Raw genomic sequence first — 17366 nt, 5'->3', positions numbered from 1 at the left:
ATAATGAGTAATAAAACATTAAATTGTTGGAATTAGAAATAAAGACACAATTTTAACAATCCAGTGATCGAACAAAAGGGTGAATTACAAGACTTATAGAGAAATCCGTTACAATATTTTTTTGTTTAATTTTTGCTTTATCTTGTTAGAGACCGTTCTTGTAGAGCAGTAAATTTCCTACAAAACTAAGTTTACCATTTTATAATTTTTTCCATTAAGTTATAAAATTCATAAAAAAAATTTGCAAAGTAACAATTTATACGTACATACATAGTATGTATGTCTGCTTGCAGTAGAATTATTTGAAATATGATATGTGACGATGGTCAAAAGGCCGGAGTCTACAATATTGCATTGGCAATTCAGAAAGCCGTTATTCAAAATACCACGTGTGATATTAGGGTCGAACAAGAAAGTCTTCGCTGCCTATATGTATATATATCAGAAACCAAATGCCGTTTAGACATGTTCAAAAAAGGGGAGATTCGCTGGGTCAAGTTAAAAGGGTATTAATTTATCGGTCCATTTGCTGTTTATATTGATAATTTATTAATTTTATTGTTTATTCTATGAACTTTTTTCGCTGCAGACCATTAGCTGCTGCTTAAATTATTCCTGTATGCTTTGAGAATCTGAGAGCGGAAGCAATATATGGATAAGTATAGACACCTAGTAAATAAAGAACGGTTTCTTATGCTTTGTTTTACATATTTGTAAAAGAGAGAACAGCACTTTATTATTATTGAAAAAAAGAGAGTATATTAAGTAAATTAAAAAAATATAAAAAACAAACAATTATTCAATATGCAAAACTCTTTACAGTTACATAAGTATGTATATACAAGAATTCATAAACATAGACACATGCTTTGCATAAACAAGAGTAAATTAAAATTCTAATCGGCTACTCACTAAAGCAACTAGAATAACAATATTTTGATGTACATATGTATGTACATATTTGCGAATTTGACATGTTCGATTCAAGATTATGCGCGTGGAATAAGGCGAACCCAGAACCCGCCCATCGGGTTTATTTGAAAACCACGTACATCATCCATTATGTTTTTCACCGTTTTCGGAGAACGCACCAACTTGAAGTCCAATATCATATAGTACATCATAGCCTTGGCTTGCATCAATGCATACCTATTACCTAAATCAAAAAATAATTGTTCACTTGAGTAAAGTTAATATAAGTCAGCATGTATACATATGTACATATGATGTATGTTTTGTAACTAACCTATGCACATTCGTGGCCCCACACCGAATGGCAGGTACGTAAAGGGTTTAATATTGTCTTTGTTTTCATCGCTAAAACGTTCAGGATTAAATGCGTCGGGATCCTCGAAATACTTTTCATTATAGTGCAGACCAATGATGGGAAACCACACATAGTCATCAGTTTTAAATTTAAATACCAAGTTTCCATCATCATCAGTGAGGTCGTAATCCTTAGAGCACAAGCGATCTGTAAATCCAGCAAGATTCCATTTACGTAATGTTTCGGAAGTGACCATGTCCATGTACTTCATTTTCATCACTGCCTCGTAAGTTAAAGGTTTTCCGTTAAGTTCCTCACGCACCTCTAGTGCCTCTTCGTATAATCGTTCTTGTACTTCAGGATTTTCCATTAGCTCATGACAGATTACCGAGGTGAAATTGGCATTATTTTCAAAAGCGGCGAAAAAGAAAATAAAGCATTGTGCTACAATGTCATCGTCAGACCAATTTTGGTCGGACTCCTGTTTGGCTTCGATCAATAACTGGATCATATCCGGCCTATGGATTTTATTCTCTTGTCGATATTTCATTGTGTCTATAACTAAACGTTTGAAGTAATCCGTTTTATCGGTATCAAATATTTTATATCCCAGGATCTGTAGGCGAAATATAAATACAATTACATATGTATGTAAGTATATATTACTGATTTTTTTCGAGTATACGTAACAAATACCTTTTGTACAATGGGCATTGTATTAGAAACAAAGAATTTGAGCATTTGTTTGCCGCGGAAATTTGAAATCGATTGTCCGATCATGTAGAACTCATTGTTCTTATCCTCATAAGAATTGATCTTCAAACCAAATGCAGTTGAGGCAATAATATCATTTGACAAGCGCGTAAACCAACCTTTGAGTTCTATATCGTGACTCTTTCCACCTTTGGTCGCATCACGAAGCCTTCCTAAACATTCATTCAGACATTCGTTCATCAAACTAAACATGGCGCGCATCTTGGCGGCGGTAAAGATCGGAGAAAGTGTGTTGCGCATATTTTTCCAGCGTTGATCCTTCATTACAGTCAGCATTCCGTTAATGAGAGGATCGTCGTCGGCTTTAAAAAACGGTGTGTGGTTTACGAAGAAATCAAAATCTTTTACAGTCATCTTTTTGATATAATCGGGATTTTGTACTACGAATACAGGAGAACGAAAATTGTAGAACCCGACAATATCGCTGAAAAATAAATACAAGTAGGTCAACATTGTCTGCCCTTAAATTCATTGTTTACACATAAAATTAGTTATAATAAAATACTAATAAATGTGTCTGTCCAATTTTGCTCATTTTTATAGCACTAGTATATTAAAGAATATGGGAAATTGAAACGATATTTGATGAAGTTAGACTTCTTGGCAGTAAGAAGAATGTTTTAATTCTTGAACTTGACAATATGAATATGGACAATATAACAAGCGCTAATACAACAAAAAATAACAGTAAAAAGTATATAATAAAATATAATTAATATTTTAATTGTGGAATCTGAATAAACAAGTTGATTAATGCAAAGTGTATTATTATTTTTAAGATAATTGCAAAAAATATGCATAGTGTTGTCAGGAGACTGATTAAATGCAATGTACCATAGCGCAAATGCATACATACATACATGTATGTATGGTTTCAGGATGTTGCTTGCCCGATTTGAGGGATAAATTGGAATCATACTTCTTGGGATAAAATAATATCATTTTCGATTTCGATTTATTTATTTTTTGTTTGTTTTGTGCAGTGAATAATGAAGAGGATTATTTAGTATAATATATATTCCAAAGTATTTTAGAACATTGACATTTTATTTGGGCAAGATAAACGTTCATTAGGATAACTGACTATATAGTGTAACAACGCTGCCTGAATGATCCTCTACACCTTATAATTATTACTAAAAAAATACAAAAAATACCTTACAAGAACTTGATTTCGAGCGGTCAGTTTATATGACTGCTATATGCTAAAGAGTATCATAATTCGGGGCTTCCGAAGTGAAAAGCTTCTTGCAGAGAAAAAGGCAAGTGCAAAACTTTAGATCGATATCTCAAAAACTGAGGGACTAGTTCGTTTACGTACTGGCGGCCGGTCAGACAGGCGGGCATGGATAAATCGACTGAGCTGGTCATGCGGATCATTTGTATATTTATTCGTTTTGGGTGTTACAAACATCATGACAAACTTAATATACCCTGTTCAGGGTATAGAGGGTTTCAGATTTTCGAAACCTTACTTTACATGTGTACTATTGTAGTTTGAATGAAGGTGAAATTGTGAAATTCTCACCATCTTTTACCAAGAAACCAAATATTAAAACTTATTTTTTTTTTAATTGATATTCGAAAAGTTGCATACTTCAGTTGAAGCACACTTACTCATACAAGTATATTGTTTATGTTTTTGAATAATAAATAAGTACTTATGCACGTATTCCAATAGATAAAGTGTGCTCAGTAAAAGTGCCCATACACGAGCACACAAGTGCGTTCGATCGGTATGAATTCGTTTGCCCATACACGACACACAAATCCATTTTGCGTTCGTTCTTCACAGAGTTAACATGTGCGGCAGGGAAGCGGAACATTTCTTCGAATTAATTTCTAATGTAGCACTTTTATCTATTTCTTTGTATTTCGTAAATAAGTCATTCCAACTTTTATTTTTCTCAATTTTATTTTTATATTTATCACTTTTCATTTGCCAAATTGCCAATTCATTTTTTATAAGATCAATAAATTCTGATACGAAATCTTTATTAAGGGGGGAGCCTGCTTTAGAAGCTTCAAACAATTGGTTTTTTTTGCTTAAATTTCCTTAAAAATTATCTAAGAATATGTCCCAAAGTTATAGATAGGAATTCGAAATATTATCGAAGCTAGAAGGGAAGTGACCAAAAGGCATAACTTTGAAGCGTGATTTCTCGGTTTTTCATTTTCACGATTATTCTTAATTGGCCGGCAGGATAGAAAAAAAACTAAACGTCGTATGGAACTAGGGCAAAGTTTATTATCATTGGCATAAAATTAACTTCTATTTCAACTAAAAAAAATTTTAAGAAAAGTCAAGTTTTAACATACTTTTAAACAGCATAAAGTAAAATTTTTTTGGTCAAAAGCCACTATTTATTCAATTTTTAAAAAAATTTTAAAATTCTACACTTTTTTTGGAATTTTCTTAGTTTAACTAGAAGATAAATTCATAAAAAATATGAATCTCCTTGAATTTTTTGTTTCCAATAGAAATTGCGACCTGCCCGCCGTCCGAAAAATGCACATGCGAGATGCATTGGGCAATTGCTTCCCAAAGGCAGAATATCAAAGATTTCGTATCCAAAAAATTTGTGAAAGGTGTTCAAATATATAACTATAAAGTGTAGAAATTTGGCTTGAATCAGTTATTTCTTTACCTCCCAAAAAAATCCTGAAAAAAATCGATTTTTTGAAGCCTCGAAAGCAGTCTCTCCCCTTAACACTTGCCATTGTCCGCGCTCTTCACTGTTCGACGACACGAGAGAAATGAGATTTTGTGCGCAGACAACGCCATATACGATACACATGTTCGCGCACCGATCGTAAAAAATCAAACATTTTCGCGAACATGGATCGGTTCGCGAACAAGCCCATACACGATAAACCTCAAGCGCACACATACCGATCGAACGGACTTGTGTGCTCGTGTATGGGCACTTTAACGTGGTGATTAGATACATTTGTTATCGAAGGAAAGGTTTGTTATTGTTATATTTTGCCAATTGCATTGTGCGCAATTATATATATAATAAAATATCAAATGTTCACTGTAGTATTGTGCAATATCAGTGGGAATTCTATATCACAGGAGCTAAAGATTAGAATTGTTGGTTTTATTTTTATTAACTATGATGTGGTATGCCGACATCGCGTGGGTTATATACCAAAATGTGGGCTTAGCTTAGCTTCGTTCGAAAATTGAGGGGATATATGATATTGTTTAGGATAAAAGTATTTACTAACTTTAAATAACTTAGAGCTAAAATTTATGTAAAGGTTGGATCCAACTAAATAAAAAGAGTGCAAAATTTCCACAATATCCTTATATCGAAACTTTCTTTTAGGGTATAATTTTTTATCACTCAAAATATTTATAAAAGTGATTTTGAAGTGAAAATCTGTATTTAAAAGAATTTAATAGTATTTAAGCATCCAACCGAAAATATTTAAATGAGAAACGAATATTTCCGACCAGGTGTGCGCTAAGAAGCTCGTACATATGTAAGTACATATACAGATGCTCAGATAGGATTACCGTAAAAATATATACATATGTATATGCATATGCAATGTACTTGCATATCATTCCACTTGATTGCAACAAAGTGGATGACAATGAACACCACGTAGAGTAAGGAGAGAACAACGATGCTATGCTGCGATTGCGCCGTTACTTTTGTAACGAGAATACTTTTATGTACATAAGTAATACAAATCATGTACTCACTGATCTTTATTGCGTTGATAAAATTTAAGGACCGTCTTATTGAAGCCTTCTCTATTCAACACCACCGCCCCCGCGTTACCCACCAGAGGCCAAGGCTCTTCGTAAGGCACTCCACGCTCTTTAAATGTATTGTATTTAAATGTAGCCCATTTGTAGAAAATGTATAGGAGTAGCAAGGACACAAGTCCCAATTCGATAAACACCATGTTATCCTTCTTCTCTTAGTTTTTCGTATGGATTAGAGCTCTAAAATTATTACCCAACTATTCACTTCAATGGTTCAAGCATTACTGAATTCATAGACTAGACAATATTTGTTTTGCACTATAAAGCATTTCATAAAATGTTTTAATGCGAATGAGAAAGAGCTTTTTGTGCAAACACGAAAACCACTTCTCCTTTGTGTGTGAGTACGTAAAAGCTTAACAATCTTAAAGATTCAAAACCTCTATAATGGGAGAATTAGTTTACAGAGGGGGCGGACACACTTTAAAGCACAGCCGAACATTATATACATACATATGTATCTGGTTTTGATCAATTTTATTATACCAGTTTTTGACATTAATAAACCGGTGAAAAACATTTCATTTGGTATAAAAGTATCGTAATGTCGTTGATGTCATTGTTTATAGTGCAGAGAAAGCTCTTAATGAACAAACGAGAGCAAATGAGCGCAAAACACAATAAGTTAAAAGATAAGAACAAACAACGATAAATGGTGATATATAATAATATACAGCTTCAGAATATTCTTATGAATACAAAGTATAAGTCTGCCAACAAATTTGTACAAGCGATTGTATTTTTTACCAAAAATTTCGTTAAAATGAAATATTGGAGGGAAATAAGTTAACATTCTGAGACGTAAACATTTCAGTATTTTGGTATATATTAATTATATATGGTTAAATTAAATATTTTGTGAAAATTTGAACTTGTTTATTCTTTCCATTGCTGTACAGCAACTATTCATATCTTTACAAGATTTGAAAAAAGAAACAAATTTGTCTGGTTCCTTCCTTTTCCACCCATTTCTCATTTTTTGTATTTTTCTTCTCCTTGTTCGAGGATTTCCTTATTTGTATTGAAGGCGAAAATCACTGGTTCGAATCAAATCTGAACTTACGTTTTACAGAGGTGAAACTATATAATTTACGAGTATTCGAGAATAATTCTACCCGGCCCCTGTATTTGAAATCATAATACATATATAAATCGTAATTAATGGTTGGATCGTCCACATACGTGAAATGTTTCGTAGTATAACTCATCTTTTGCTTTGACACAACTCTCAATCTCGCTTTGTTTCAGTATCCATTTTCTTGAAGTCTAGGAACATTGCTATCGAATAACTCCAAACACTGCACAGAATAATTAATTTAATATTGTTTTGGTCGTTCGTGCAGAGCTTTCGGTTACTCAAAAAATCATGAATAATAGGATGTCCAACATGCTCCCTGTAATTTCATCATAGATGTGTTCGTTCTAAAGAAATTTGTATAAACACTGTTGGTAAAAGTTCCATTAAAGACTGCATTTGAGAGAGCTTGTTTTTTATTAGAGATATGTATGTACATATGTGCTTGAAATGGAAAAAATCAGTTGAAAACTTGCCTTAGCCCCTGTATGACTAATATCACGATTTTCAAACATCAGGTTGACTTTATTTCTTATATTGATGGAATGTGCGGTACCTTAATGAAACTCAGAGATGATCTTTTTCTGTTAATAATAACTGGTGATAGCAAAAATAGTTAAAAGCAGTTCAATACTACGCCTATCTCTCATATGGCTCAAATGGCTCAATATGTAAAATATCTTAATTAAAATTAATCGGAATACACTTGCCAGATATTGCTGCAGAGTATAATAGTTTTGTTCACCTAATGGTTGTTTGTATCACCTAAAAATAATTGAGTTAGATATATATGTATAAATGATCATTTTGAACATGTGGGCCCCGCCCATAGTGGATTCAATGTACATACTTATCTCTAAAACCGCTCAAGCTACAATTACCACATTCGCTCAGGATAAATCCCTATAGTATCCTTGCCGACACTGCAAACATGGATGAAATCAGATGATAACCTACAACAGTTTTTTTAAAAACTATACTTTCCTGATAATATTGTGACCTTGATGAAACCCTGGGAGCATTTTATTAGTTTAAGGCATATTAATACCTCCAAAATAAGTCAGGAAATTACAAAATTTGATTATAATTTATTCACGATTTCATCGAATAATAAGTAGATGTTTAATTCTTTCGCAACATTTCCCAGTTTTTGGTCTTTGCAAGTTGCAAGAGCATAAAATGTTCGGATGCACCCGAACTTAGCCCTTCCTTACTTGTTCTTAATTGTTTACAAACATAAGCGCAAGGTTTGTTATATACATACATACATACATATAGTACATATACATAAGTATGTTAGTCTTTGATGCGTGGAATTGTGAGCGAGAATATGGAAGCTAGACTTCGAAAGCTCCACCGGGTTTCATAATTTAATTTAATCAATTATTTCATGTCTTAAAGACTTGCCCTGTCGAAAAAATCGCATTTTTAAGAACATTTAAAAACTGAAACGGAGTATACTGTGAGCAAAAAATAATAAGACTTTGTAATCAAGATTTCGCGCGAATACCCATTTGACGAAATATTTTTTTCTAGGTTGGTAATCATTAGTTTTTAGTATACAAGTATACTTGTCTTTCTGCAGTACATAAAGTCCATTCGGCGGAAATTCGGAAATTATTCAACAAAGAAATGTCATAAAATTTTGTGCGCGGAATCAAATTTCTGGTACCAAAGCGTTCAGAAAGATGGAATAGGCGTTCGGTGATAAATGCTTGTTGTGAATAAGTGTTTTTAACAGATTTTACTGGGATACCAGAAGGATCAGTAAAAACTGTTTTGAAAGATCACTTGGGCCTACAAACAGTGAAAGCACGATTGGTTTCAAAATCACTAAGTTTTTTCGAAAAACGTGTCGCGTTAATGACTGTGAAACAATTCTTTCCGACTACCAGGATGTCATAAAACGTATTACTGGCGATGGGAGTTGGATCTATGCTTGCGACCGAATATCGTGACAAAGATAAACCGAAGCCGAAAAAACTACGCAAAGCAGGCCAAACATCCAAGTTATGCTGACAGTTTTCTTCGATTATCTAAGTGTGTGCACTCCGAATGCTTTCCGACCGGCCAACCTGTCAACAAGGAATACTATTTGAGTGTTGTACGTCGTTTACACAAAGCTATTCGTAAAAAGAGTCGCATACTCCATTGATTCGACAAACTAAAGTGACCTCTTCTGGGGAACCGTTTTGAGTCAATTGAAGACAATAACTGAATGACTATACCGGAATTTACTGTTCCGAGCTGTCTTCCTATTTTTTGCTCATAGTAGTATTTTAATAATTTTAACTGGAGCATTTCGATTGGAGAACTATTTTTTTTGATGGAATAATTGGTTTTCGAATTGTTTGAAAACGCTTTGTTTCCCTATTGCTTCACGAGTGTTGTTGAAATTGAGTGTTGAATAATTAGTACAAAAGTGTAATAACCAATTTATTTATTTATGTCACCACTGTCTATACTATTTATGATAATATTATGATAACATATGTATATGATTATACATAATATTAAAATATATAGTTATATACAAGGCTTCCACGCAATGGCATTACGTGTAATAAAGATAATTTATATCAATAAATGTTAAACATTAGCAGGATAGCGCCTTCATGGATCCCGAGGTACTATACGAACCCAAAATCCACCAATTGGTTTGATTTGGAACCCACGAATATCTTCCATAATATTCTTCACCGTTTTCGGAGATCGTTCGAGTTTGAAATCCAATATCAGATAGTACATCATTGCCTTGGCTTGCATCAATGCGTATCGATTACCTGTTACGTATATTATTAGACCACACACCAATAGTTACCTACTTCAGTGTTACTTAACAATGCACATTCGCGGCCCTACACCAAAAGGCAAATAAGTGTAAGTCTTAATATTTTGTTTATTTCCATCGTTGAAACGTTCGGGATTAAATGAGCTGGGATCTTCAAAGTATCTTTCGTCGTTATGCAATCCCACCACCGGAAACCCCACATAGTCGCCAGCTTTAAATTTAAAGACAACATTCCCATCGTCGTCGGTAAGATCGTAATCTTTGGAGCATAAGCGATCAATCATGCCTGCAAAGGACCATTTGCGTAATGTTTCCGAACTGACCATGTCCATGTACTTCATTTTCATCACTGCCTCGTAAGTTAAAGGTTTTCCGTTAAGTTCCTCACGCACCTCTAGTGCCTCTTCGTATAATCGTTCTTGTACTTCAGGATTTTCCATTAGCTCATGACAGATTGCCGCGGTAAAATTGGCATTATTGTCAAACGCGGCGAAAAAGAAAATAAAGCACTGAGCCACTAAATCATCATCGGACCAATTTTCATCCGACTCCTGTTTGGCTTCGATCAATAACTGAATCATATCCGGTCTGTGGATTTTATTCTCTTGTCGATATTTCATTGTGTCTATAACTAAACGTTTAAAATAATCTGTTTTTTCGGTGTCGAATACTTTAAAACCCAGGATCTGTAATCAATATTTAAGGTTTTTATATGTATTAGTAAAGCATACAGAAATATATATCATTTTCATTCGAAATTATGTTTCTAAAACGTACTTTTTGTAATAATGGCATTGTGTTTGCGATAAGGAGCTTTAGCATTTGTTTGCCGCGAAAATTAATGATGCTTTGGCCGATTGAGTAGAATCGATTATTTTGGTCCTCGTACGAATTGACTTTCAAGCCAAATGCAGTGGAGGCGATAATATCATTAGACAAGCGTGTGAACCAACCTTTGAGTTCTACATCATGACTTTTGCCACCCTTAGTTGCTTCCCTTAAGCGGTTTAAACTCTCATTGAAACATTCGTTCATCAAGCTAAACATGGCGCGCATCTTGGCGGCGGTAAACATGGGTGAAAGTGTGTTGCGCATATTTTTCCAACGCTGATCCTTCATCACGGTCAGCATTCCATTAATAAGGGGATCATCTTCGGATTGAAAAAACGGAACATGATTTACAAAAAAGTCAAAGTCCTTCACGGTCATCTTTTTTATGTAATCTGGATTCTGAACCATAAAAATTGGCGAGCGAAAATTATAAAAACCGACAATGTCCCTAAAAATTAAAAAAAATATGTAAATAATGAGTTAGTAATTCAATTACTGTTGCAACAACACAATAAGATACAAGACTTTTATTTGTACCAAATCAATACGAATATTATCAAGGAGCATCTATGATTGAACAAAATTTTAGGTGGTGGTGGCCACACCCTTTAATAAGTTTAATGAACTATACATATATTCTGTAATGTAACCCTATGCGAAATATTAATTCTCATCTATGTGGCATCACCGACACATCAAAAGCAACACTTGAATTTCAACCGGCAACGCGAACGCTGCCTCCCGTGCGATATTATCATTTTTTTCAATAAATTTTGTGAACTATAATTTAACTTTTAAATAAACAAAGACCGTCCTGAAAAATAGAAAGTGTCCGAATAAAAACCTTTCAATCCTAACTCATTCAAGCTATAAGATCCAAATTTACTCAGGGAAAATGGCTTTGGTAAATCTACCCACCCTGTGGAAACGTGTAAATACGTATTATAACACCTCCTACTCCTCACATAACGGTTTTGTTAACAACTACTACAAGTGCGCTAAATCTTTAACTAAATGCAGCAGAGACATAAATTTTGGATCCGAGATGGTATGAAAGAGCTTTAATGGAGACAGTATCGAATCTGAACGATGGGTGTGTCATCGCCCACATTTAAGAGAAACCCCCTATCTTGGGACTTACTCCACCGATATCGACAAAATTTAGTACGGAGTATTATCTTGACATATTTATATATCAGGGCCAAATCGGACTACAACGACGCCTACATATCTCATTTAACACATTTTCAAAATTTCATCTGACTTTTTACTTTCCAGTATACAAATCAGGAACTAATCAATGTATCTCGATAACACTCTGTACGAACTGGTGTTTTTACCAAATCTGAACTCAACTAGCTATGCTATGCCCCCAGATACCGAGTATGTGGACTGCATTTCTATTGTGAAAATATTTTTCCGCAGCTTTGACGTTTGCAATTTACGTGAATAAAAAATATTCGGTTACATCTGAACTTAGCTCTTCCTTACATGTTTTATTTACCTTATTATATTGCTTTTCGATAAAGCAATAAGCGACTGATTTCTCACAGGGTTTCTAGAAAAACGAATCATAGATGTGTTACTGCACAGATGCGACTTCGTAATAGAGCCAAATACCCGTACGCAAAGAGTAGCCGTCTGAATAATGATTAGTCAACAAGCAATCGTAAACATTTCGTTTACAATTATTTATTTCGCGAAGGGGGGAAATATGAAATAAGGTCTGTTATCAAAATGCATAATAAATATAGGAAAATCAGTATGATGAATTTGAAAAACAAATTTAAATTGCTTATATTGGATAGATACAAGTTTTTGACATGATGCAGAGATTCGAAAACTAATTAATATTTTTATTTTTTATCTATAATTTTTCATTCCATGAATGCCTCGTGAACGAAGATTTAATAATACTTATATCGGGTGATTTTTTTGAGGTTAGGATTTTCATGCATTAGTATTTGACAGATCACGTGGGATTTCAGACATGGTGTCAAAGAGAAAGATGCTCAGTATGCTTTGACATTTCATCATGAATAGACTTACTAACGAGCAACGCTTGCAAATCATTGAATTTTATTACCAAAATCAGTGTTCGGTTCGAAATGTGTTTCGCGCTTTACGTCCGATTTATTTTTGTTCAGCGATGAGGCTCATTTCTGGTTGAATGGCTACGTAAATAAGCAAAATTGCCGCATTTGGGGTGAAGAGCAACCAGAAGCCGTTCAAGAACTGCCCATGCATCCCGAAAAATGCACTGTTTGGTGTGGTTTGTACGCTGGTGGAATCATTGGACCGTATTTTTTCAAAGATGCTGTTGGACGCAACGTTACGGTGAATGGCGATCGCTATCGTTCGATGCTAACAAACTTTTTGTTGCCAAAAATGGAAGAACTGAACTTGGTTGACATGTGGTTTCAACAAGATGGCGCTACATGCCACACAGCTCGCGATTCTATGGCCATTTTGAGGGAAAACTTCGGAGAACAATTCATCTCAAGAAATGGACCCGTAAGTTGGCCACCAAGATCATGCGATTTAACGCCTTTAGACTATTTTTTGGGGGGCTACGTCAAGTCTAAAGTCTACAGAAATAAGCCAGCAACTATTCCAGCTTTGGAAGACAACATTTCCGAAGAAATTCGGGCTATTCCGGCCGAAATGCTCGAAAAAGTTGCCCAAAATTGGACTTTCCGAATGGACCACCTAAGACGCAGCCGCGGTCAACATTTAAATGAAATTATCTTCAAAAAGTAAATGTCATGAACCAATCTAACGTTTCAAATAAAGAACCGATGAGATTTTGCAAATTTTATGCGTTTTTTTTTTTTAAAAAGTTATCAAGCTCTTAAAAAATCACCCGATACATAAATATATGTATGCATGTGTAAGCATGCGTACGCGTGTACTTGTCGTGTAGATCAGAGCCGCTCAAAATAATGCGAAATTTATTTACCATCGCATACAATCACACATTTGATATCTGCTAGCGTATGATTGTGTGCGTGCGCTTGCTTAGTACACTGAGTGAAATCGTGCTATTTGTTTATTTTGTTATTAAAAATTTAGAAAAAAATTAAAAATTATGGTTTTTGATTAAAAAAGCAATTAAGAACAACAATAATAACAACAAAAACAGCAAAGACGTTTGTTAATTTTTTTTTTAACTTTCCATGATTTTTTCCATATCGACTTCAAGATCGTAACCCTGCGAACCACGGCTCCCCGGTTGGGACAAATATTCTAATACAACTACACATTTTTTCTCTGTACACTAACACCAACGCACATTTTCGGGTTATTTTTTGTTTACCTTAATGCGATGAAAAAAAGTTTCTTTCATCTCTTGAATTATTTGAATGAGTGCGAAGGGGAAAACATTATTGTCAATAGTGACAAAAGAAAATCCCAAAAAGGGTAATAAAGAAACGATTGAAAGACGCATGTCATTCGTGATCAAGAATGATAGAGTACAAGATTGCGCAGATGAAAGACAAAACATTTTTCGTTCTGCGCATCTACGTCACACGGCACATAAATTTCGCGAAATAGCTTGATTAGCAAATAAATATTGCTTGTTAACAAGAATGTTAGAGTAGTAGAGTTTATAGCTGCCAAATTTTTTACTGCGCCATGTGACGTAAGCAATTGTATGTTTAGTATAACGGATCTGCGCAATGCGTAATCATTTTTCTATCATTCTTGATTCGTGATGGTACTATCGTAAAGGAGGCTCGTACAACAAGAAGGTAAGTGAATGATTTTTTTTAATAATTTGCAAATAATTACTTCATTTGTTTTTATAGCATTGGAATTAGCAGCTGCAACAATATCATCAGAAGCAGCAAATTTAAATTGTTAAGTAAGTATGTGAGAAAAAGTGTGTGTTGTTTGAAATTGGATTGCGCAGTTTAACATAATACGCAAAAATAATTACATATGTACATAAGTATGTATTTTATGCGTTTAAGGCGGCCTGCACAATCCAATATAATATGTGAAAACAAATGTTTGCCTTATATTTTAAATAATCAGATAATATTATTCTTTTATTTCAGAAATTATTATGATTTTTATTTAATTATTCTTTCTTTTCAGATTTTATCACTATTTTTATTTAATTAATATTGGCTTTCAGAGTAAATTCTGTTTGTATTTAATATATTTTATTCTTTCAGATAATATTAATCTTTTTTTTTCAGATATTATTATCATTTTATACAATTAATCTTTCTTCAATGTAATTATTATTTATTTTCAGGTATTAAGTTTGAAATTTTAAAAGTTGGAATCAAAAAATGCAACCCTGCATCAGCTGTTTAAAATGAAACCCTGCATCAGCCGTCGATTGGGGATATTAGAGCAGGACAGATATACTTTTTTATATGACACTGCTGAATGAGCGCAACAAAGATGTCTGACCACATGTATACGTACGTGAGTAGGTAAAATATCTGCCAGGCTTAAGAAACATTCTATATGTTTACCACCACGTTTACCACCATGTTACCCGCTAATTATCTGGTGTTTTACCCGCTCATGGTTGGCAGGGAAGTTTTGATTCTCAATAAGTCCTCTATATGCTTATTCGAAACTGAATTCCTGTATTTCGAGTGTATTTTTGACGCTGGCAGAATTAGCGTCATAGCGTGCATGTTTCGACGGCATTTGCTTGCCTATACTCCGCATTATCTTGACACTGAAACAGAGGTACTTAACACATTGAGGACGGCGCAGTTTTTAGTAGTCAGTTTCATCTGGCGGTATGAGGGTATTTTCATCTTCTTCAGAAGAGGAAAGTGACCGTTAAGATTCGGAAAAAAGTGATGATGACACAGAATGGTTTTGATGCCAAATTATTTTTTATTTTATTAAAAAAAAAAATAGATCTGAATCAAAGACACCGGTGGGTCACGCCGTCCTGAACGTGTTAAAGTGATTAATTACATATATGTGATAACTTTTATAACGGACACCACTACGTATAAGGCGATAAATTTCATCAAGCTACAATTAATTTCATTAGAATATATATAAATGTATCGATGAATGAATCATCCCTGCATCAAATCTAATTCTGACAATTGATATTTCAACATATACATAGATAACAAAATTATACCCCCATACGAGATTAATATTTTGGTCGAAAATTTGGTTATGAAACACTTCGAATACGCAGTGTTTTCAGACCAAATTCTTTATATATTCGCTACTTTTGAATATACTCAATAGAGATCATCATAGAATTAATCGATTGTAGTTTCTTTTATATTTTGTAAGCAACTCAAACACGGAAAGGTTAAAAATAAATCAATTTTACATAAATTTCGTAAGTATTATGAAACAAAGTTAACTTATATTTTTATTTTTATTGATAATTATGTTTTTTGACGATGTTATAGAAAATTTAATATTTGTTATCGACATATTTATTTTCATTCAAGTGTAAAAACATCTCTGAATAATGAAATGTAATAGATTTTGTGACTGCCACTTACAGAATAGCAAAATCGTGTCAAGTCTCAAAAATTGTCTCTAACTTGAAATCTCAAATTTAGAGACTTGATACTGTATCACAGTACAGAATCGCACGGTAAATCTTATATGAAATGATAGCTATGCTGCGATTGCGCCGTTACTTTTGTAAGTTTGCGATTACATGAAGCAACTTTAGTTGCTAATTCTCGGGCGATTCTCTTTTGCTGTCGCCCATTACCTTCACACGAGCAACTTGTGTTGCGCAACTCTGCTCGAGTTTTTTTCTCATTCTCTTTCACTTTACTTTAACCCATTGTCTACTCTTTACTTTAACCCATTGTCGCTTCTTTTTCCTTATAGGTATTTGGGGCACTCTATCACATATATTAATCAGCTCTGTCAATTAAGAAATACATTTTATTTATTAAAACAAACATATATCACCCTTTTTACTATCGTCTAAATCAATTTGTATGGCTTCCTCCATACATTTCACAATATCTTTAATTAATTCGATTTTTTCGTCATACTCCATTTTCTAAAATATTTATATTATATTATGTATATTTGTATACATATTTGCAAATTACTTACCAAAAGATGAAATTAAATTTTTTAAATATATTCAAAATATTAATTTCAAAAAAATATACGCAAATGCAACTATGTACTACGAAAGAAAGAACACGAATGCCGAAAAACGTCGCAGCGAACTGCTACGAATAAGAACACAAAGCGAGTTGCTGAACACTGGAAACTCGGCGCGATTCCCCTATCCTCGTCGCCCCCTCGCCTATAAACCAAGAGTTGCCGCAACAAAAGTTGCTTCGTGTGATAAGGCTCTAACGAGAATACTTTTATGTACATAAGTAATACAAATCATGTACTCACTGATCTTTAGTGCGTTGATACAATTTGAGGACCATCTTATTGAAGCCTTCTCTATTTAACACCACCGCTCCCGCGTTACCCACCAGAGGCCAAGGCTCTTCGTGAGGCACTCCACGCTCTTTAAATGTATTGTATTTAAATGTAGCCCATTTGTAGAAAATGTATAGGAGTAACAAGGACACAAGTCCCAATTCGATAAACACCATGTTATCCTTCTTCTCTAACTTTTTTGTATGGACTAGAGCTCTAAATTTATTACCCAACTATTCACTTCAATGGTTCAAGCATTACTGAATTCATAGGCTAGACAATATTTGTTTTGCACTATAAAGCAGAGCCGCTCAAAATAATTCATGCCTATACTCGGAGTATAGGCAAGCAAATGCAGTCGAAACATGTACGCTATGACGCTAATTCTGCCAGCGTCAAAAATACACTCGAAATACCGGAATTCAGTTTTGAATAAGCA

The 17366-nt window shown here is 33.9% G+C and overlaps 1 protein-coding gene across 3 annotated transcripts; it reads right to left on the bottom strand.

Moving 5' to 3' along the window:
* Window positions 1-813: 813 nt before the first annotated feature.
* On the bottom strand, window positions 814-17193 carry LOC120772971 (cytochrome P450 9b2-like). 3 transcript variants are annotated; one of them, XM_040101880.1, is made up of 4 exons: window positions 16898-17188; window positions 1964-2465; window positions 1247-1883; window positions 814-1156 (listed from the first exon to the last, which is right to left on the bottom strand). In XM_040101880.1, the coding sequence occupies exons 1-4, from the start codon at window positions 17101-17103 to the stop codon at window positions 990-992; spliced, it is 1512 nt and encodes a 503-aa protein (XP_039957814.1). In that variant the 5' UTR covers window positions 17104-17188; the 3' UTR covers window positions 814-989. The 3 variants fall into 3 exon arrangements, with proteins under 3 accessions (XP_039957814.1, XP_039957813.1, XP_039957812.1); XM_040101879.1 differs by lacking the exon at window positions 16898-17188 and adding an exon at window positions 5760-6036 and having other exon boundaries at window positions 816-1156; XM_040101878.1 differs by lacking the exons at window positions 814-1156; window positions 1247-1883; window positions 1964-2465 and adding exons at window positions 9304-9683; window positions 9741-10377; window positions 10469-10970 and having other exon boundaries at window positions 16898-17193.
* Window positions 17194-17366: the final 173 nt, after the last annotated feature.

The sequence above is a fragment of the Bactrocera tryoni genome, chromosome 3 (genome assembly GCF_016617805.1).
Source record: "Bactrocera tryoni isolate S06 chromosome 3, CSIRO_BtryS06_freeze2, whole genome shotgun sequence".
Taxonomy (NCBI): Eukaryota; Metazoa; Arthropoda; class Insecta; order Diptera; family Tephritidae; genus Bactrocera; species Bactrocera tryoni.
This window is presented reverse-complemented; position numbering and strand designations above follow the sequence as displayed.